General features: G+C 47.7%; 1 protein-coding gene across 2 annotated transcripts; it reads left to right on the top strand.

Annotated features, from left to right (window-relative positions):
- Positions 1–447: 447 nt before the first annotated feature.
- Positions 448–21317, top strand: LOC142888908 (1-phosphatidylinositol 4,5-bisphosphate phosphodiesterase zeta-1-like). 2 transcript variants are annotated; one of them, XM_076027403.1, is made up of 12 exons: positions 448–690; positions 5634–5829; positions 6674–6875; positions 9831–9975; positions 11762–11914; positions 13149–13322; positions 13492–13648; positions 14210–14326; positions 16329–16501; positions 18232–18358; positions 20820–20969; positions 21225–21317. In XM_076027403.1, the coding sequence occupies exons 2-12, from the start codon at positions 5640–5642 to the stop codon at positions 21305–21307; spliced, it is 1671 nt and encodes a 556-aa protein (XP_075883518.1). In that variant the 5' UTR covers positions 448–690; positions 5634–5639; the 3' UTR covers positions 21308–21317. The 2 variants fall into 2 exon arrangements, with proteins under 2 accessions (XP_075883518.1, XP_075883519.1); XM_076027404.1 differs by lacking the exon at positions 448–690 and having other exon boundaries at positions 5692–5829; positions 6678–6875.
- The last annotated feature ends 1343 nt before the right edge of the window (positions 21318–22660 follow it).

The raw sequence follows: 22660 nt of genomic DNA, 5'->3' as shown, positions 1-22660 counted from the left end.
AAAAAAAAGAACACCCCTGAGGCTATTGCATTAATTTAGCTCGATCAGCTGCTCACATTTGCAGATGACAAGGCCATTAGTCCACCCTGTCCTGCAACATGTTCCAAGACGTTGACAACACGAAGACAGACCTCCTTCCCTACAGTGCTTGGCGACTGTCAGTCTCGTGCTGGTACTTAGAGCCTTCGATGGAGCTTACCACCTGCTTCTGGGCCTTATTCCCGCAAAAACCCGATTCCAGATGAGACTTTGTGAGCCGAGGACGGCCGGCCGCCACCACACAACATTTGACCAACTGTGAAAAGCACAAACAAAGCACGAGAACGGAACGTAATGGAATGAAACAGAACAGGACGGGCTTTAGAGTCATTCTACAAAGTACAACGGAACTTTAAGAGGCGACTCGGTAATAAAAGCTACACTCGTTCACAGCTACAGTACGGCAGGGACGGATGCGCAACGGTTTTGTGATGTGCGGTCGCGGGCACGTCGGCGATGCAGTGCTACCCGAGGGCGCCGTCGATATCGGTGTGAGGCGTTGCGGTGGCAGGGCCAGCGGGGTAAATGTGCGGTGATGGAGGTGACGTCGTCCAGGAGCAAGAAGCAGCTGGCTGTCCGTGTGTCTGTGCGGCGTTGTGTTGTCAAGCATCTGGACGACAACTGCAGACACCCGAGTAGCCGGTGGCCGAGGTGAGTGGATCAGCGTGAGGCATTGTTGGCCCGCGCTGCCTTTTTACATGGACAACACTACTTTAATCTTTTTTTATGACCTTAAGTTGCAAAAAAAAAAATAAAACAAAAAACAAACAAACAGGGCACAGCAAGTGTCCCATTTTGAATCAGCAACCTGTTTAATGTGATGCACCTCACCTTCACCTAAACGGATGCCTTTGGCAAAGCCTGGAGACCAGAAAATAATGGTTTTGTTTGTCTGAGGCCTGAATTCCTGTTAGACCGGGTAGTTCTGCTGGCAGTGTGATCAGAATAAATGGCCATCTGACAGATGCACACCTGTTGGAAGGTTCAGCAAATCCATGCGTTTTTTGAACGGTGTGGAGAAAATGGTTTGAAGGACAACATGATTGGACAGTCTGTCTATAGTATTCCTAATGAGCCAATCACATTCTTGTAATGCCAGTGGAGCAATTTGGTAACAATATTGGTCACAACCAAAAGCCAAATCCAAAACTCCCATTCCAAAGCCACTGAGGAGCAGAGAAATGCCTTCACCATTGTTTTTGGCTCTTCTCTGAACAAGAGATTATTGTACAGTTCTTCTGAAAACATTGCAACATGAGCCATTCTTGGATGCAACCGTAATTGTAACTGTGCAGTGCAGTAGCCTGCTTACAAACTGACAACTGAACCCTGGCCGTAGCTCCTGCCTCTTTCCTCTCTAAGGATGCTGATTGGTCCTGCAATATTACAAGCGGCTGAAACTGAAGTCAGACTTGAAGTACAGGAGGTTTGCAAGAATGGTGGATTCTTCAGGTTGCAGCAGTGAAGTGTGGATGTTGACGGAATCCTCGTGGACACCGACTTGGTTGTATAAAAACTGGTTTATTGCAAAGAAGTCAGGTATCAAACAGGCGGCTGGAGAGGTTCTGTGTCCCAATGCGCAGAAGCTCTCACAACCTCTCTGAGGATAGTTAGAACATCACCTCCTTATACCCACAGGTCTCGTCATCATGCACATTGCATATAAGGAGGACAAAGGGACAATTGTAACACAGAAGGTGAAGGGATGGGAAAGTTACAGGCCAGAGTTGGAATGTGTGTTATCTAAACAGTCTTCCTAGGGAGTAGAGATGCAGCCTTCCAAGGGCAGGTCGCCTAATACAGAAGCTGCGCTAACAAGAGGTCTGTTCTCCTCCTAATACAGGCAAGAGGCCTGTAGGAGAAGGGTCAACGCTTCAGACACTACACAGGGCTGCATGATCATTTTCAGATTTTCAGATCCAATTTCCAGAAGACACTGAAGAACACTTGAACATCAGAAAAGTGAGTGAGTGGAGTCTGAAAGAGGAGTGGAAAGCTCCAGAAGAATCCTTAACGACCATGGCTTTACTGCACAATGGAGCTCACAAGTTTCTGCAGCCACCCTGGTGATCCTCTGACATCAGGCATCATCAGTAGCGCTTTTGCTGCTGATGCCAACTGAGCTGATGAGCCAGTAGGAATCCAGCCGGGAAGATGTTGCACAACAAAAAAACAGGTCTGTGATTCACATTCCCCAAAAAAGTCCCGGAAATCTCAAGTCTGAACAGGCAGGAAACAAGTGAAACGAGTCACCAAAACAACAATCCCATTTATTTATTTATTTTTCCTTTCCGCAACGAGACACACGGAGCCGCAGAAGACCGCCGCACCTGAGCTCCCTCCCGTGCACACGGCAAACACGGCAGAGCCCGCTGAACTGGATTTAATTTGCCATCAGAGCAGCGTTGCATCAGGCGCAGATGCACAAAAACAACGCAACGTTGAAAAGGTGACAACATCGAACGAGCCAATCGGTGGCGGCTGGGGGGGCGGGGCCACGGGGGTCTTCACGCTCACTGCATGCGAATTATCACATCAAACCAGCGCGGCCCGATGGTTGTGACGGGCCCCAGGCTGAGCAGCAGCGGCTCCGCTGGACAATGACCGCTGTTGTGCACCAATGAGTCGAGAACACACCCCGCCAGGAAGTTGTTGCAAACTTGTGAAAACAAACCGACGCTGCAGAACGCAGGCCCGGCTAACCACTGGGCAGCCTTTATCATGCACACACGCTCCCGCCGCCACGTTACTGACGTCCTCATGAAGCGAGCACAGTTCCTGTCAGCTCCATCAGACGTCTGCATCTATTTGCATGATGTATTCGGGCAGCGGCCAAATGTTGCGTGTCACGCGTGTTGCCGTGCGGGAGAGAATGACGAGCGATGAGCCGCTGCCATCAGATCACATGACCAGGCAGAATGTGCTCACCGGGTGTAGCAGATCTGTCCAGTTGGAACGCGAGCCAGGATTTAGTCAGCACTCATTGGCTGATGTTGAATGATGTCATAGAACTTCAGTCCTTCAATCCAAGGCCTCATATGACAGGTCTTTCTTTTTTCTTTTTGTCCCGTACTTCGGTCAAAAGGGCTGAAATAATAATTATCTTCCCAGTCAAAAACATCCTCACATTTAGCCCTCTGTTTACAGCATCCCACTAAAAGGCTGGGGTTTAGCTTGTGTTTACATTTGGCAGTGGACAAAAACAAGCCGGTCTCAAAGGGGTGTGTTGGCACCTAGCTTAGCGGACCTGGAGGAAGGTACCAAACCCTGTGTGACATTACAAAGGGCTTGTCAGCACTTTCTTAGAAAGCGTTTTCTGATGAGTTTCCAGGAAGACCAGAGACACAGCTGCTCACAGCTGCTCACTAAATGAATTAGATTTTCTGCAAAACCTCTGTTAAAATTAAAAAAAGAGTTTAACATGCAGTCAATGGGTGAAAAACACGTGTTAGTGATGGGTTAGCAGTAAGTCCTTTAACTTGAATATGTACTAAAGTCCACTGTCACTGAACAAACATGTCGAGGAAATAATGACTCTGGAGAGGTTGTGTGCAGGAAAGGTGCAGAAAAGTCTTAATGGCACCAGACAGGATTTTCATAGACAGAAACATGATGGCAGGAGCTCTTTCTTCTTATTTCTTACTCTTTCTGACGAAAAAAACACATAAAGAGACAAGCGAAAGGTGAGTTTTAATCTCGGGAAAGCTGAAAGCTGCTCGCCATGGCAACCGTTTCATGCACTCCCCCAGAAAAGTGTTTTTTCTCCCCCTCATCCCTGTTTAGAACTATTCATGACACTGAGGCTGGAAGATTATCATTGAAGATGTTTTTATGGGCCAGTGCCACTGAAGGGAGATCAGCTGGCTATTCCTTCAGGATGGTGACAACAAAAGAAAGAAGAAAAAACTCATTCATTCATCTTCTATACCCGCTTATTCCTATTCAGGGTCAGGGGGGTCTGCTGGAGCAGTCTTAGGGGGAAGGCAGGGTGACACCCTGGACAAGTCGCCAGTTCATCGCAGGGCCGCATGAAGAAAAAACTGAACTGGATAATGCTTGCTGTTAAGATCTTTGGTTGTTGTTAGCCGCTGACTTGTTGATCGCAAGCGGTGGCGCGAGACACAGTCGCCTCACGGGCTCTGGCTGTGGAGCCGGTTGTTGCCGCAGCCGCATGAAAGGCTGATGAAGACAAGGGGCGGAGACGAGCTGACGGATGCTGCGAGGAAACCCGGTGACAGCGCCTCAGCGAGCGGCTCAGGAGGACGTCTGGAGAGGAGAGGAGCAGAGATAGGAGGAAAGTTACAGAGGGAGAGGAAACAAAACAAGCCGACGGGGGAGAGTGGCAGACGACTTCTATCTGGCAGACTGAGGGAGGAGATGGGGGAGAAAAGTGAGAACGTACTCTGCCTTAACGTTTTGATGGAAGTGAGGAGGGGAGGAGGTGGCAGCAGAGACCCCGACTCCCCTTCCATCCTCCCTCATGCTGCTGCTGCTGCCGCTGCTATGTCTTCAAGAGCCTCTCTGCAGTGAGCCCAGATAAAAGCGGGGACGCATCTCTGAGTTGACACCTAGATTCTCTCTCTCCCTCTCTCTCTCTCTCTGACTCTCTCACTTTCTGCTGGATGTATTTTTGGAGAGGGGCTGATGTGAGGCCTCTTTGAAACGCTCACCAGTGTTTAAAATATCTGCGCCATGGCACTGTAAAGAATGATAATCCAGAGCGCTTGTGTTGCCTCAAATTGATCTAAATTCAAGCGTCCTGGGCCTCCGCAGGAGAGCAAAAGGCTGAGGTAAACAATTCCACAGTCGTCGTCCTGCAGGGGCGACTTTGAAAGTCACTTCCACAAAAAACTGAAGAAAACTTCTCGGTAACAGCAACACACCAGATGGACGGCTAACAGATGTATCCCACCTTCTGCGTCCATTCAAGAGTGGAAGATGACTGGACAAATCTTCTCTCCATTAAACTCAAAGTGAGACAATGCAGGATTTTTTTTTTTCTGCCAGGTAGCAAGCGCTCTCCACACAATAGACGTGAGCTATCGCTAACAGCTAGCCTCTTGCCCAGATAAGTCTAGAATCAAACACCTTGACCATCGAGAAAAGCCGTCAGTGCTTTGGTCATTCTTCTTCTAATGAGAAAATGCCGAGCTAATAGTAGTGGGCGTATTTTCGATACTAATATTCCACGGGAGGGTAAAAAAAATCAGAAAAGCATGCAAAGGTCATGAACATGCATTCAGATTTAGCAATTTGATAATTCATTGACTTTAATTAAAATGTTCTGATATTGTATTGGTATTGCTGATAGTGGTCGAGTATCTATTTAGTATCAGAGCAATGCCAAATTTAGCATTTTCCCTCTGGCGCAGCAGTTGTTTCCTGCTTTTATAGCAAATAAAAGGAAGCTGGTTGGTATTACCATCCGACCCTCAGACCCATACTGGAGTCAGACAAGATGGATGAGCAAGATTTCAAAGTCACGAAAGGCCGTGTGAATACAATTTATTGATGGATGGGCGGGATTTAACAAATAAAAGAAAGCTGTGACTAGAGCAGGACAACAAGACTGAGCCATGTGTTTTTTCGTGCAGGGCACAATGAGGAGGAGCCGAGGCCCATCCACCAGAAGAGCTGAGATCCAGCGTCTGTACCAGAACTATGCCTCGGGCCAGGCCACCATGGCTGCCGGTGACCTCCTCAGGTTCCTGCACAAGGAGCAGATGGAGCTCACGGCAAACGAAGGGACAGCGGAGGGTTTGATTGACAGATATGAGATCGAGGAGACAGGTGGGTGAAGGGAGAGTCAGTCGACTCATTGCCGATAGGGAAGAATAAAAAAAAGAAATGAACCCCCAAACCCTCCCGTCAGACTGTTTGTTTGCAGATCTTGTCACGTCGTACTAATTTAAGTACGACAAGAGCGAAGGTCTGGGCTCTGGCTTCGAGGCCTGACGGCTGACAGTTATTTGTTGCAGTCCAGAGGCAAACTGTGAAATGAAAATGAAAGTCATCACCAACTTATCGTTCTGTCTTCGCTGAAGCTTGTAGCTACTTTGACTGGAAAAGAGACGGTTCTTTGAAGACTTTGTAAAACCACACAAATTGAGAAAAGCATGCAAAATGCTGAATGGAAACGTCAGTCTCAGAAAAAATCTCCCACATGTCGCAAATGTTCTTTTGGTGTTGCATGAGGCGAAAAATGATTTTTTTTTTTTTTGAGGCAGCAACTCCTCTGTCCTCCTCCTCATGGAGCGACGCTAGTTCACAGCTGATTGATCCAAAGTGCCTAGTGTTGGTCCTGGCGACTGAGGTTCATAAGCTGATATATTTGTAGGATTTTTCTTGAAGAGAACGTCTTGCAGGTGGTGACCGGCCTTCGAAAGCCTGAAAGCATGAAATGCACCATGTTCCCTGAAGCGTTTAAAAAGGAACTGTACAAGTCGGTCGTTTCTTCGCTGTTTTGGTCTATACAGCTCCCCCTAGAGTTTTCTCCTGGTAATCCATCATTTAACCCCTCATCAACTCTGTAATTACGGTGAAAGTGTTGTACAGTTCCTCTTTTAATGTTGACTGACAGCGTCTGCTTCTCCTCCTCCACCTCTTCCACCACCCACCCTTCCACCTTCTCCAGCCAGGCAGAACGGGTCCATGACATTCGGGGGCTTCCTCAGGTACATGGAGTCCAAAGACTGCTGCGTGTTTGACCAGGCTCACACCACCGTGTACCAGGACATGGATCGGCCGCTCAGCAGCTACTTCATCTCCTCGTCGCACAACACCTACCTGACTGGAGACCAGCTCATCGGGAAGAGCCACCTGGACGCCTACGTGTGGTGGGACAGCATCTGAGTAACTCAGACACCCGGTCACCCTGTCCTTCCTCCTTCCTCTCGCCGGTCTAATGTATGTTCGTGTGGATATTTTATCCCCCCACATCACGTCTATGGTCCTCCCATGTGCTGAGGCAGTCACTCGGACGGCTGCGAGCTCCACCGCGCTTTAATGGAGATGATTAAATAAGATGCTGATGGCAGCAGAAGTGTCCCACTGTATTGATGGCCCCTGTGGAAATGTCGAGTGTGTCCGCTAGACTAGAGTCCTGCGACAAACACACACGCAACACACGGCGCTCCGCTTTGTGTTGCATGCGTTTCATTTTTATTTTGTCATCACAATTACCACATCATACTTTCTCCCTTGATTTTTCACTATCCGATACGTCCCACTGTACACTGAACCACAGGTCTGAAAATACAAAATATGATAGAAAATGATCTTATCTTATCTTTTTATGTTGGATGAGGAGAAAATTTGAACATGCATGAATGTATATGCATGCTTATGCATATATTAAGTAAATGGGTTAAAAAGCAACACAAAGCAACACTAAAAATGCATTTTGTTACAAAACTCATAGTTACTGTATTTAAAGCATCCATATTTTTCAAAGCTTGCTCTTGTTTTGGTCTGCTTTGGCAAGACTTGGAAGTCCCAACAAAGCTTTAGATATAGCAGGAGGCTGGAAACAGCGGGCTAAATCGGCTGCATTTACTGGGTGGAGTCAATGGGTGGCTTTTTTTTTTGTGATCAAATATTTTTATTATATTTTTTATATTTAACAATGACAGTCAGAGACATTGACTGCAACAACTAACAATATAAAATGCTAACAATAGCAACAATTGGCTACTACAATCCTTCCCGCAGCGTCCGCCCATACATCCAGCATCTTTATTTTGAGACTGCGCTTACAAACAATGGCTACACCTTTACTTTTTGACCCTACTGAAGAGGAAGCAATTGTGTGGTAAAATCTGTTGGCCATGCGACCAGAGTCTCTACTTAAAAGGTGCGTCTCCGGTAATAAAGCCAAGTCGATTTTCCGTCGACGCATAAACGCAAGGACACTAGTCCTCTTGTGTGGTATATTTAACCCGTCGCAATTCCAAACCAAGATAGATAACTCACTCATCGGTGTATGCTAAATTCAGAATTATCAACCAAATACCCAACCGTAATTTGTATTGTGGAGGCTTCGGTAAACCGATCAACTGGCATGTTTGCATGTTAAAATATACAACTCTCTCAATTGGCAGTTGAAGTTCAGCTCCTGTTTCCCACAGTATGATATGAACGACCACATCCACTTCCCACCCAAAATCCCCTGATGGTGCCAGATACCAAGGAAAACAAACAAAGAAAGAAAACAAAAACCCTGAATAAACAATAAAACTTAAAATGGCTAAACCAAAATAAAAATAAAACTTTACATATTGATCCGTGATCTAGTATGGATATGGGCTGCGAGGGATCAAATCTAGGCCACAAACCCAGCAATTAACAAAACAGAACCTAATCTGCTACAAACCGTAGCAGATTAGGCTTTCTCTAATAATGTGAACTCAAGGGCTACAAGACAGATAAAGAGAAAGCGTATAAACACCATATATATATATTATATATATGATTATACATATATAAAAATGAAAAACAACAGAAACTATGACCAAATCTGTGTAATTAGCTAGCTCCAGGCACACAGCAGGTGAGCAAAAACATGCCAGAGAGGGAAACAATGCACTTAAAATGAACGGCGAAACATCAATTAAACAGAGAAAGGAAAGCAACTAGAATCTGTCACCTACTGTAAGTTAACAAGCTCCGGGTGAAGTTCAGAAGTGTAGTCCAGACGCCGAGTAGGATGAATCATAACAAAGCAGACACAATTATCCAACAGTTACGTTGGAAGGACCGGGATCCGAGTCGTCATTCTCTGCCGCAGGAGAGGCTCGTGGCATCGGCAGGGACCTTATGAATTCCTCGGCGTCGTCAGCGGAATGGAAGACCTCCGTTTTGCCGGCAGCTTTGACTTTCAATGTGGCGGGGTAGAGCAAAAAGAACTCCACGCCTTTGTTTCTGGCCGTGTTCATGGCTTGGGTAAAAGCTTGTCGTCGCTTGACGACTAGTGTAGCCGCTGTAGTCAGGTGAAAACCGAACCGAGCGACCATTCACTATGAGCGGGGATTTCTTGGCTGCGCGCAGGATGAGTTGACGTGAAGTGAACCGGAGCGTGTTGAAGATTAGTGTGCGGGGACCATTGGATTTCTTTCTGTCGTCGCTGTAGACACGATGGGCTTGCGTGATTTCTCCATCCATAGTACTCAGGGTCGGAAACGAACTCGTGAGGAACTGGACCGCGTTGGACCCTTCGGCCCCTTCTGGCAGCCCGACAACGCGGACATTGCAGCACGTGCTCCGGTCCTCCATGGTGGCCAGCTTACGTTGCACCATCTCCAGCGCGGTCTCCTGCACAGCTAGCTTCCCGCGGTTAGCTTCAACATCCGACCGAATTTTCTCCAGTTCCAAGTTAACGGAGCCAATGTTCTCGTTTAAAGAAAGCAAGTCTGCTTTAATGGAACCTAATTTCGCCTCTGTGTCTTCTGCCACTTGCTGGAGTTTGTCGAAGCGTGTCTCCAGAAACGCACGTTTGTTTTTCAAGTACAGCTTCAGCAATGGCCTCCATGTCCGACATTCCCCTCGTCTTAACCGCAAGACTCGGTTCAAATTTCTTGCTTGAATCGGCCATTCCGCGATTACAGCTAGTCATGTGTTCAGATTGAAAAAATATATATATATATATATTGTTACAACGGTGAAAAACATTAAAAATAGCAATGCTGGGTTGAGCAGGATCGAATTAAGCGGCCATCTTGTCCAGCTGATCACGTGACTCTCCAATGCGTGGCTTTTCATGTGTGTGTGTGTGTGTGTGTGTGTGTGTGAGACAGTGCCCTGAGGAAAGGCTGCCGCTGCCTGGAGATCGACTGCTGGGACGGCCCAGACATGGAGCCAATCGTGTACCACGGCTACACACTGACCACCAAGATCCTGTTCAAGGACGTCGTGGCCACGGTGGAGCAACACGCCTTCGAGGTGCATCGAGGCCTCGCCGGCATCGTCTACGTGTTCTGAACTCTTACCCGCCATGGCTTCAGCTTAGAGTTACCAAGCATCGCTTAAAATACAGAATTGTCCCGTATTTGACAATGAAATGGTGCGTCCATTTCAAAAAATGAGAAATTTTGAATGAATTTTGAGTTGTCTTGAACGTAACGCAACGCAAACTCACGTTCTTTTCCATAGAGTTTTCGTTCGAAACCATAATCTATGTAGCTGCAAGCATTAACATTTTGCAACCCTTTCACAACAACTGCGTACCGGCTGCATCGGTGCACAGAGTAGGCTATGAATCAGGATCGCTTGTTCTTTTCATGCTCCCGTCGCCTATGAATTCTAGATCACTCTCAACTTTAAGCATTTCCTGTCCAATGTTTTACTGCAATGTTTTGAATGAGAAACAGCTACGCAGTGCGACAAGAAGTGAGAAGAAATACACCTGAAAAAGGAAGTAAAGCAGTGAAAAAGAGAGCTGTTAACCTAGGACTACTGTTCCACACAGAAGAAAAAGAAAAGTGTGTTGAACTGATGACTGTTCACGGAAGAGAGAGGTTCATGGGGGATGGATGTGGCAATGAGAAGGAGGAATGTTTACAGTTAAATTGGACTTATTTGCACACCGAGAATTTTATGAAGAAACAGGACACATAAAGGACTTTAAACTCTTAACTTTTGGTGGCACAATGAGCATCAGTATCCACACGGGAACGTTGCCGTTTTTTTTCTTTCCCGGGGTCGAAAAAAGTCGCGTCCACACGCTGACAGATGGAAACGGAACGGTGGGTGAAAACAATGTAATGGGTATGCCACACCAAAACGTGGCGCTGTCAACAGACGCTGACACAGCCACCGAACCCACGATTTAGAAAGAGGGCATTTCCGGTACACGTTAAACACACAGAAAACAAAAATGGCGAGTAGTGGGGGGTGGGGGGGGGAAAGTGAGTCTGAGGTTGTGTAGTAATATTGCCAACACACCTTGAAGCACCTGCGATACAAAGACAACTCCGCTGGACGCTATCGTTCTTGTTTGTGCCGCTGCATGCCGTGTTTTTTCCGGTTTCACTGTCCAGACGGCAACGATGTGAAAACGGTGAAACGGCGTTGTCAGATTTTCCCACTCTGGGACCCGTTTTCAAAAAATGCCGTTTCGGGGGACCCAAAACGCCGTTGCCGTGTGGACGAAACTAAATTTAGTTTTAGTTTTAAGTTAAATACTTTACCGTTTCCACCAACAAAACGTTCCCGTGTGGACAGTGAGTTGCACTTATTTTTGATTTGCATTTTCTTTATTTATTTACGTCCTTAGTAAAAAAAAAAAAACCTTCCATCATTATTGATTGAAAGATTCTATTACAATTTAAACATTCAGCTTATTTCTAATGTCTATTGGTAACAAAGCAGTTCAAACTATGTGAACCATATACTTTTTTGAAACCCTATTTTATGTTATGATTTACCACTGCTGGCGAGCCACTGGCCTGTGATGGTCGTGGCCCCGAGCACTGTGGCAGGCGCCCTTTATTTTTCTGAATGAAAGTTGGCAACACTACCTCAGCTAGCTGGCCAATAACATAGCCTAGCATGCTAATTCCGTGCTTTGCATTTTTTCCACAGACTTCTCAGACTCAACCACTCGAAATATCGTGCTTTAGAACATACATGTGTCATCGGCAACATGCTAAGTGTCAACAACAGCTGATTTTTTTTTTTTTTTTTAATTGTGCTGTGTGGTGTTTTGTTTTTCTTTCTTTGGTGACAGGTGTCCTGCTACCCTGTCATCCTGTCCCTGGAAAACCACTGCTCCCAGGAGCAGCAGGAGATCCTGGCCCACTACCTCACCTCCATCCTGGGGGACAAGCTGCTGAGAGTGCCGGTGGATCTGACGGCTGCCGGACTCCTGCCCAGCCCAAACGTAGGCAGAGCCGCCGGCGGATTGAAGGGTGTTGCCATTTTTTTTTTTTTTGCTGCGCTGAAACCTTTTGCTGTGCACCTCAGCGAGAGAGACAGACTGTCAGTCGTCACAAAGGGCCTCATTAGTCTCTTTCTCCCGACGACTCCTGAGTCTCTGGGCTCCGGCGGGGACCGCCCGTATTAGCGAGTCTCTTTAATCTCTCAGATTCGGCCCGATGCGATGTGAAGAGGTCTCACGTCCACCGTCTAGAGTTGCACCATGGCGCCGGGGACGATTGTTGCCTTTGATTCCCTTGTTTGTCTCAGCCCGTCGCTGAGAGGACAGCCTGGAAGACGGTCGCTCCGCTTCATTGAATGTGACACAAGAAAGATGAAGAGGGGTTCTTCTTCTTCTTCTTCTTCTTGGGCTCCAACTCTCGGGACTTTCCTCTGCTGCTCTTCTGACTTCTGCTGCTTTGGAAGTTACTGCAGGAGAAATAAGTGAATGTGGAATCTGCACAGACCCCCTCAGCCCTCCCTTCTTTTTTTTTTAAATCTTTATGACCCGCGAAAACAGCGACGAGTGGTTTTTATCTCCTCTATTAACCTCCGGCAGCGCGTCAACACTAAAGCTGAGCTTGTGTCGCCCCCGTGCCTCTTCACACTCGCCTGTTAAAAAATGTTGTTTATCTCAAATTAGGCCCTAAAGGTTTTTTTTTATCATTATTATTATTATAATTGAAAGATTAAAAATTCAGATTTTTTTAAATGCTGGAAGCAAAAGCTGAAATGTCCTCTCTGCTAATTTCTTTTGATGAAAAATGTATATTTTTTTTTACGCACATAAACATATAAAAGTATTGTTGCATATAAATCAGATTTTGTCAACGCAGCATTCAAGAATTTGTTGCATTTTTTTCACAACCATTTTGGAGAATGCAACAGATTGGGCAAATTTTTTTTTTAAGTGAAAAAATTAAAAGTTGTGGCATATTTTAAGCCAGGCAGACAAAAATGCAAGAGCAAATGCATTATTAACTGAGTCTACATGTTGAGGGAGAACATCTTCAGCAGAACCAGAGAGAAGGAGAACATCTTTTTTTTTATGTTTGACACCTGAGGTGATGCTGCTGCTTTAACAGATACTGCTGCTTCTTTCCAGAGCACCTTTGCATTTATCCATATTTATTGTGACCTTGTGCCCCATGTGGGATTTTTTTATTTTATTATATTTTTTTTTTTTGCCACGCTGCCAGGACTTGAAGAATAAGATCCTGATCAAGAACAAAAAGCTGAAGGCCAGGTCAGAGGCAGAGGAGAGCGTAGATGAGGGCGAGGAGGAGGAGGAGGACGATGAGGAGGAGGAGGAGGAGGAGCAGCAAACCATTCTAAAGTTCTGGTCTCCCAGAAAGTCAGGGGCGAAGAAGAAAGTAAGTGAGTCAGATGTGAGGACGCAGAATTTCAGGCAGACTAGGAGAGTTCAGGTTGGATTGGTTAGCCGAGACGACGGAAAAACAAAGCAGGTGAAGCTGGGGATAATCTCCCAGGTGTCCGCTGTTAATGCTCTGGCTTCTTGTATTGCCTCAATCCAATGAGCAGAAAAAGAAAGTGGTGGTGGCGGAAGTTCTGTCGGACCTGGTCGTCTACACTGGCTCCGTCAAGTTCATCAACTTCAGCCACTCCAGGGAGCAGCAGAGTGCCTGCGAGAACACGTCCATGGCCGAGAAGAAAGCCCGCAAGCTGGTCAAGTCTTCAGGTAAGGGGAAGGGGACAGCTAGCTAGATAGATAGATAGACAGATAGATAGATAGATAGATAGATAGATAGATAGATGGATATTTCCAGCAACTTCACAAGATGGAAATACAGGGGCATGCATAAGAAAGTTCTAAAATAGCATAATAAATCTATGACTAGCATTTACAGCAAAGAGGCACATTTATCCCTATGTTTGCAACCAGCTTTAGTTTCCTGCTAAAAGTTTGCGTAGTTAGAGTTATGGACTCCAAAGTTACTTCTATGGACTTTCCTCATTTCTGGGGCTTTGGCTGAAAATCTGGAGACTATTGAAGGGTTATTGAGTAATTCTGGTTTAATTTGGCCTGAAGAAACACATTACGATTCCTATTCATATAATCTTATTTTGGTAAAACAACAAAGTTACAAACAAATCAATAGACCTGAGTCTGAGCTGTTGTGTGAAGGAGCTGTCCGGAGCTAAAGTACTCCTCAGTCACTCTACTGCAGTAATTCAGATTGCATCCACGAGCTACATCCATCCATGATCCTCGATGACGCCCTCTGAACGTTTCCCTCAGGCGCCGAGTTCATCCAGCACAACCAGCGGTTCCTCAGCAGGATTTATCCAGCGGGTTCCAGGACTTCCTCATCCAACTACAACCCTCAGGAGTTCTGGAACGTCGGCTCTCAGCTGGGTGAGTCCAGGAGCGCAGACAGACTGGTGGCACTTTAGCACTTTAGACACGCGTGCGTCGCCGCCGCTGCTGCTGCTGCTGCTGCTGCTGCTGCTGCTGCAACAACCTCTGGTTCTCAGTCATTCTCAGCTGAGGAAAAGCAACGCAATGTTTCTCCTCAAAAGCCAGAAGAGTGTGAAGGAAAATGTCTTTGAACAAGCGGAGAGCGGCGCTGTCACCGAGGCCGCTAGACTTCAAAGCGGCACCGGCTCGCCGAGTGCCCCGACGATTAGCGCTGAAAAGAACATTTCATTCCAGACCGTGGCCCCAAACCGCCTCGTCTGTGATTCTCCTCCCAGCCAGTCCCGTCCCCCACCCTTATTGCACCTTTTCCAAATCGATTCTGCTCCCTCCCCCAAATTCTGCTCTTCCTCTTTGAGAGGAGAAAAAAAAAACACTTTCCCTGTTACTGTCACGTCTTGTTCCCCACCCCCTCCTCCCCTCCCTCGCATTTCCATTTCTTCTAACCCAGGCATGGCTCTTACATCATCACACACCCTGGAAATGAAAAGCGATTCATAAAAAAATGCATGTGCCCCCCCCAACCCCCCCGTGGCAGCGATGTGGATATGAAGTCACAAGCATTTGAAAGGAAGGAGGCAGAACTTGATGGGCGATTGGACAAAACCTTCTGTCTATCATGTTTGAAACGTTCCAGTTTGATAGACAGTTACTGTAGCAACAGCTCCAGACGTCCTGTTAGCAGGAGTGGGCAACATTAGCTGTATCTTACGGTGGTTCACTGAACTAGTTTTTGCTCTCTTTCTCGCTGTACTTTGTAACTGCTGTTCAGAAAAGTGAGAAAGTTTTACTTTCTTTCTTGCTCACACAAGGTCAGAAATGGTCCTTCTTTGTTCTTCTTGTAACGCAAACACTCTTCTTGTGCACGTCCAACTCTGGTAAAATTGTACACGCTAACTAAGTGCTCTTTAGCAGCATGCTAGGCTCACAGCAGCTTCCTGTATTTTGCATCGTCCTTGTCTGGGATTTTAAAGGTCAGCCAGCAGCAGCAGCAGCAGAAGCAGAAGCAGCAGCTTTATCCAAGTAAAAATTAAGCTGGTAGCTTATGGAACCCTGATAGAAAAAAGCAAACTTTTATTGGAGCTAAAAACAAGATGGATGAAGATGATTTCAGGGTTGAAATCGTAGCGCTCCAGCTATAGCCGCCTGGGCGTGGACTCCTGAAGGCCGATTGAAAAATCTTACAAAAACAAACGCACACAACACAGTCAATTTTAAGCAATTTCTTGGGTGCTGGCTAAAGTCACTGAAGTGACTCTTCTGATCACTTGCAACATTTTCCCACCAATTTATCGGCCTTTTACTAATAGGCACGGTGCTGTTTCTCATTGTTTGTCCCAGATGAAAAAAAAAACTTTTATTGAAAGCCGGCGAGATAGACCAGCGACTTTTTCGCACTGAAATCATAACCAATGTCCCTGCCGTGCCAATCGCTCCTTTCTCACGAGACAAGCAAAAAAATAAATAAAACAAACCAACCAACCAAACAAACGCTGCCACGGACAGGAAGAGGAGCACAGTGAGAAAACGGCACAACCTCAAAGCTTTTTTGATTTCCTATTCATTCACTGACGACCTGCAGTCTCCTGCTCTGCACCAACGCTGAGCTCTGCACCGCAGCAGAGGCCTCCAACCGGCGGCACACCGGCTGATTCTTGAGCAGGAGACCCTGACGCAACGCAGGCGGTGGTTGCACAACTATTTCAAGTCGGCGTTTAATTTAGCTCCTTCCTGCAGAATCAAACGCAACCCTGTAAACGAGGCGGCAGCGGCGGCGCCGCCCCACGCGGCTCATCCATTTTAACAATCTGGGAGCGTCGTCCTCGTTCCTCGCCCTCCTTTCCCGTCGGCCCCCTCTGCACTTTGACTTCGGACCACTGCGACAGTGTCCCTCGATCTTATTTTCTTTTTCTCTGTTTGCCTTTTTTTTTCCCTATCGCAGTGGCTCTCAATTTCCAGTCGCTGGGCTTCGCCATGGACCTTAATGACGGCCGTTTCCAAGACAACGGGGGCTGCGGCTACGTCCTGAAGCCGCCGGTGCTCATGTTCAGTCACAGGAGCCTTGATCCGGGCTGCAGCCGCCACGAGCCCAAACCCACACACCTGCTGCTCAAGGTAGCGCACAGTCACCCGCCACCGAGGTCATAACCGCGAGCGGGCGGATGCACACGTGTGTGTGTGTGTGTGTGTGTGTGTGTGTGTGTGTGTGTGTGTGTGTGTGTGTGTGTGTGCGTGTATGGGTGTGTTTGACGCTTCTTCTTTGCTTTTTGCCTCGAGATGAATTTAGAAATTGTTTCCATTTAATGAGATTATCTCCCCTAGATCTAAGGAGAATGGAAGATGGGGTTGGGGGAGGGGCTCTAATGCAATTAAACCGCAGGTCCAATTAATAAATCATCTCTCCCATTATTTTTAAGCATCTTTAGGGGGTTGGTAGCAGCAACATAATGATCGGTATCAGAAAAAGAATGGCAGAAAACATCTCTTTAGTGTGCAAGAGGAAAAACGCTCTCTCTCACACACGCACGCACGCACGCACGCACGCACGCACGCACGCACGCACACACGCACGCACACGCACACACACACACACACACACACACTCCTAAGTCCAATTACAGACTTGCAGGCTGTGGCACGCCGGCCTGCAGAGCGTAATTGTGGGACTTGGAGACGTTTGAGGCTTTGTACTGAAAAAACAATATGTAGGGCTGACTGGAATGGCATGGGACTCGCACAGAGATGCTGCAAAAAGAAAAAAAACGCATTGAAAATGAATTCTGATGGAAGAATAAAATGGCGAAAAGTACATGTCAGATTATGATGGCTGCCTTTTAAACAGAGAAGAAGAAGTCTGTTTCTGTCTTTTATAGCAATTTAGTAAATATGTTAACATGTTTTTGCCCCCATCTTGCAAAGTTCCTGCAGAAACTGACAATCCCTTTCCATGAAATCTACACTAGGCCGAGATTGATGAGCTGATAGAACATTGGAAACATTCCATACGACGCTACCTGGAAATGTATTTTTTTTGTCATGGTGAAAAACCTCCTGATCAGACCACATGAGTTAAACTGAACTACTGCTGTTTGAAGAAGTTTCACAAAACTTCAAAACTTCAATCTTGTCCTCACGACTCATGAAAAATACATTTTGTGAGCCTTTGTCTTTGATGCCCAGGGAGAAAAGAAATCAAAAGAACACGTCACCTGCCTGATGATTGTGTGCTGCTTGATCTCTCCCGGGAAGATTCGGTGATCTTGACTCGGCTCTGACTCAGGGGGGGAATTTATCACAGTGGCAAGCGGCGTCAAGTCTTGTGAGTCAGGGTCGAGTTTTCAGACAGCCAGTTTTTCTTGTGTTCGAGGAAAAAAACAACGCCTTCCTCCCTGAGAGAGTCTCCAAAGCTGCTTAGCATAGAGCTGCAAGTAACTAAAAAAAACTGTTGCGTGTTTTTTTTTTTTTTTTTTTTTTTTTAAATGCTAAACTTTTAAGAAGCTCCAAAGTGATGCCCATCCACTCTGAGGGTTTTTGGCCAGCTCTGAGAAACTCGGCGTGAGCTGTTTTGGAATTTTCAGCTGTGTAACTACTGGGGAGGGCACTGCAAAGCTTTGTCAGAGGCGGGGATGCTGATGGTCCAGCAGCTTTGTCTCTGATCTCAGGTAGAGCGTGATCAGACTGCGGATGAGGCTGCTTCTCTTTGCTTCTGCCATTTAATTTCAGCCACTTCACCCTCTTATATCGGCTGCTCCTATTCAATATCCCCCAAACATCCCTTCTGTCACCATCTACAGTGTCCGTGCTTGTGTGTGTGTGTGTGTGTGTGTGTGTGTGTGTGTCTATAGGTGATCAGCGGCTCCAATCTACCGAGCTCCCGCACCGGCAAAACTCTGGACCCGTTCGTCCGTGTGGAGATTTATGGGATCCCGTCGGACTCCTGCAGGAAGAGCACACACACCGACAAAAACAACGGTGAGTGTCGCAGCGGCAGCAGCAGACGGGAGGGGGGAGGGGACTGACGGCTGAGGGCCAGATGTTGGCCCCACCCACTGAGACTGCCTCGTTTTTTTGTCCACTTCCAATTATGCAGGAAGTCCAACGTGGCATCGACTTTTCGCAGGGGACTAAAAGCAAAAATTTTAGCTGGAGGCTCTAAACAGAGGTCCAACTCTCCTGTTGCCTTCCAAGGCCTGAGTCCCAATTCATGCAGATCCTATCGACAAACCTCCAACCTCACACATTTTCTTACTGAGTCAAATATTACTGAATCAACCAGACTCCTTGGAGGAGAAAGGGGCGGGACACATGGGCCGGGTTTACTGGTGAATACAGTGGCAAACACCAGCAGTTGCGTTGTTGATGCTGTAGGGTTGTTGGTTTTCTCAGAGCAAGAAAACTTGTCTTCATTAATACAAGAGAAAAGAACAACATGACGCGTCCCAGAAAACCACCTCCTCTTCTCCTTCCTGTTTGGATATGTGGGAAATATTTCACCTGGCAAATCAGATTTATTGTCAAGGTAGATTTACGTCTTCACCTCCAGATGGCAGTATGGAACAGACCATCCATCCATCCATCCATCCATCCATCCATCCGTCTTCTACGGTTTTATCTGGAGTCGGGTCGCGGGGGCAGCAGCCTCAGCATTGACACCCAGACTTCCCTGGCCCGCGTCACCTCCTCCAGCTCATCCAGTGGAACCCTAAGGCGTTCCCAGGCCCACCCAAGAGACGTAGTCCCTCCAGTGTGTCCTGGGTCTTCCTCGGGGTCTCCTCCGCGGTGGGACATTCCCCGCAACACCTCGAAGCTCCTGAAGGGTGACTGAGCTCCTCACCCTGTCTCTAGGGGTGCCCCAGCCCAGCCACCCTACGGAGGAAACTCATTTTGGCCGCTTGTATCTGCGATCTCGTTCTTTCGCTGGTTACCCAAAGCTCTGGACCAAAGGTGAGGGTAGGAAAGTAGATTGACTGGTAAAACGAGAGCTTTGCCTTTCGGCTTAGCTCCTTCTTTACCACGACAGATCGGTACAGCAACTGCATCACTGCAGACGCTGTACCGACAGATCCGTCTGTCGATCTCACGCTCCCATCTTTCCCTCACTCGTGAACAACATACCGAGATACTTGGAACTCCGCCACCTCAGGCGGAGTCTCTCCACCGACCCGGAGAAGGCAAGCCACCTTTTTCTGGTTGAGATGGAACCGACCCTCGGTGAAAAAGAGGAAATGTAAATTATTGCAATAAAGAGCTGATAGTGCATAAATGGAGCAGGCTCCTGTTTCGCAAAGGAAGCTGAGGGAATGTACCGTTTGTCACATGATGAATCACAGTCTATAACGTCAATGATTTGTTTTGCCTTGTTTCAGTTGGTTGGTGTTTTTGCACAGACGTGGTTGTTTACATTGTTTATAAGGTTTAAGTGCCCTCCAGGGGAGATTGGCCAGATGAGTGCGTAGCTGCGAATGGTATGGACCAGAACCATCAGTTGTGTCGTTGGGATCAGCAGCCTCTGCTCAGATTGTGCTCTCGTCTCAAACATCGGTTCCTGTCTCGTACTCGTACGGTCTTACACAGTGCAGCATGGACGCAAAACCCCTTAGCTCCAATCGTCACGAGCCAGACTGATGAGTCCAGATCCCCTTCAGAAGGATCAATAAATTCACCTGCTGTTTCACAGTGCAACCTTGATGTTGTCTGCCAGCTCGTTGTCGTTCTCCACGGTGACGGTAACTCAGCCGTGTCTGCGCATTGTCTGATGTGAGCTCAAATCATCTGTGCATTAAAAATTCATCGGCAAAGCCTTCTTGTTTTTTATCGCGTTCCTCCAAGGAGAACAAGTAGAGAATGTACATTTCACTTTCTGAATACATTTCCAACCTGCACCATGGGAGTTTCCCCATAGCGCAAACAAGATGAAACCACATTATGACTGACAATCAATTGTTAAAGTTTGAACGTCGCAAAAAGGTGGCGATGTTGTCGATTTAGTCTGTGTGTGGGTGTGCAGCTACTAAATGCAAAGTTGATAAACTTTCCACTAAAGCTGTCAGCCACATAGTTTGGTGCTGGCCTGCTGGGAATTGTTGGTTTTAAAGGCCGGAAGCAGCAACAAGGTGTCGCCTCGAGACCCAGAGTAAATGCACCACGGATCTAAAGGCAACTGCAAACTCCTGTTGGAGCAGTTTTAAGGTCCTCTCTCATGCAAAAATTAATCTAACAAAGTTTTCTAACGATACCGCACTAACCTAACCTGCTAGTGGCTGCCCAAGGAAAGAGTCAAGTCCATCCTTTGCCTCAAATAGAGGGCTAAAAAAAATGCCGGATTTAGGATGATCAGCCACGCGAGAGCCTGCGATGACGCACAAAGCTCGAAGAAAGGGGTGTAAGCGTGAAGCGGAGCTATAAAACCCACAACCTCGTCTCGTCCCTGCAGCTCTGGCTCCTTACTGGGACAAAGACATGAGCTTCAGCATCAGCGTCCCAGAGGTCTGCCTCATCCGCTTCTGCGCGCGCGACCAGACGGGCTTTCTGAGCAGCGACTTCGTGGGCCAGTACACGCTGCCCTTCACCAGCCTGCAGAGAGGTGAGGAGGTGGGGGAGGGGAGGAGAGGAGAGGAGAGGGGAGGGAGGGAGGGAGGGAGGTCAGTGGTTCAGTTACATCGTGTGACCGTCATCGTCTTTCCCTTCTTTTCATGCCGTCAGCAGCGCTGCCGTGGCTGCTCTCCCTCTCGCGGAAAGCCTCCTCACTGATCTGCGCGCTACTTATGTAATTAGCAGCTGCACGTATTTGCATTTCTTTATTCTTACCTCCCTCTCCTCCTCTCCGCTCCCCCTCCAGGCTACCGCTGGGTGCCCCTTCGCTCCAGAGACGGATGCAGCCTGGATCCAGCCTCCCTCTTCGTCTTTGTTTGGTTTTCCTAAAAACAGCATCTCACACACACACAGACGCACACAGACGAGCGTGCGCTCCTTGCCAGTAGATAGGAGAAGCAAACAGCAACGACGACGTGGGGAAATATATAAATACCACCCCCCCACCCCCAAAAAAAGGAGCAGCCATTTCCTCGCATATAAATACCAGTTTTTATTGTTGGGCCTTTTATCTGCTGCCTGGCAGCGGAGGACGAGGCCAAGAAGGTTCCAGCAGGCCTGAAGAGGAACCAGGAACTCTCTCTGTGTTAACCCCTCCCTCCCTCCCTCCCCCTCCCCCACACACACCCCTCTCACTCCCTTATCGACTTCAATAATTGATGCAACCGCAGCTGAGGGTCGAGGCGCTGCGCCCGAGCCCGAGACGCACGCGTTGTTGAAGTTCATCACCTTTCTGCAAAACAATAAACCCAGACCCCCCCGCCTCCAGTTCCCCCCCACCCCAACTCGCCCACTAGCCCCCCCATTAGCGCAGCGACTGATGAGAGCGGTGGCAGGAAATATGAATTCTACATGAAGAGCAGAGAGCGGCGAGCGGCACGCTCCATCAAGCCTCCCTTATTGCGTGGGAGCCAGCTGGGAATCGTATAAATAGCGTTCACGGGGGTATACATTATTGAGGTGGATTGAGTGCAGGCAGGTCTATTTCCATCCCGCTTCTTCTCCGGCTGAATCCTCTGAATGAGGTGGAGGAAGAGCGGCGCAGGTCAGGAGGAGGAGGAGGAGGAGGAGGAGGGTGGCATTAAGAGAACGACCACCGCCACCGGCCTCAGCGTGCGCACGCTCGTGCACGTGAGGAGGTTCGTGTGCGAGCGAGCGAGCGAGCGAGCGTCTGCCCCTCTGCATGTTTGTGCACAAGTACGTCTGGATGTCGCTGATGGACGGGACAAAGGACGGAGTCAGGGACGGGGTTTTAACTGGGTCCTTCAGGCTGTGCAGGGACGGACTTGGCATCCCACACACACACACACACACACACACACACACACACACACACACACACACACACACACACACACACACACACACACACACACACACACACACACACACACACACAGCGACTCCAGCGGCCAAGGACAGCCAGCTGACACAGGCCCTGGGGGAACAAAGGCACTCAGTCTGGGCAGGTATCGCACAAACAGAACGTGGAGACGACTGGCCGACAAAAGAGGAGAGAAGTGGACGCAAACTGCAGCGCAAACAGTCTGCTGCTTGGTATGTCATCAAACAGGAACATTCCTCATGGTGAATTCAAAGGGCGCATACAGAGTTTTACAATGATCTGCAAAGACACGAGTATCTGGGGTTCCTTTATGGCGAATAACTTCACTTTAAGTTAGT

This window comes from Nelusetta ayraudi, unplaced genomic scaffold (genome assembly GCF_046127955.1).
Source record: "Nelusetta ayraudi isolate G7.1 ecotype Tasmania unplaced genomic scaffold, CSIRO-AGI_Nayr_v1 ptg000020l, whole genome shotgun sequence".
NCBI classification, from domain to species: Eukaryota; Metazoa; Chordata; class Actinopteri; order Tetraodontiformes; family Monacanthidae; genus Nelusetta; species Nelusetta ayraudi.
This window is presented reverse-complemented; position numbering and strand designations above follow the sequence as displayed.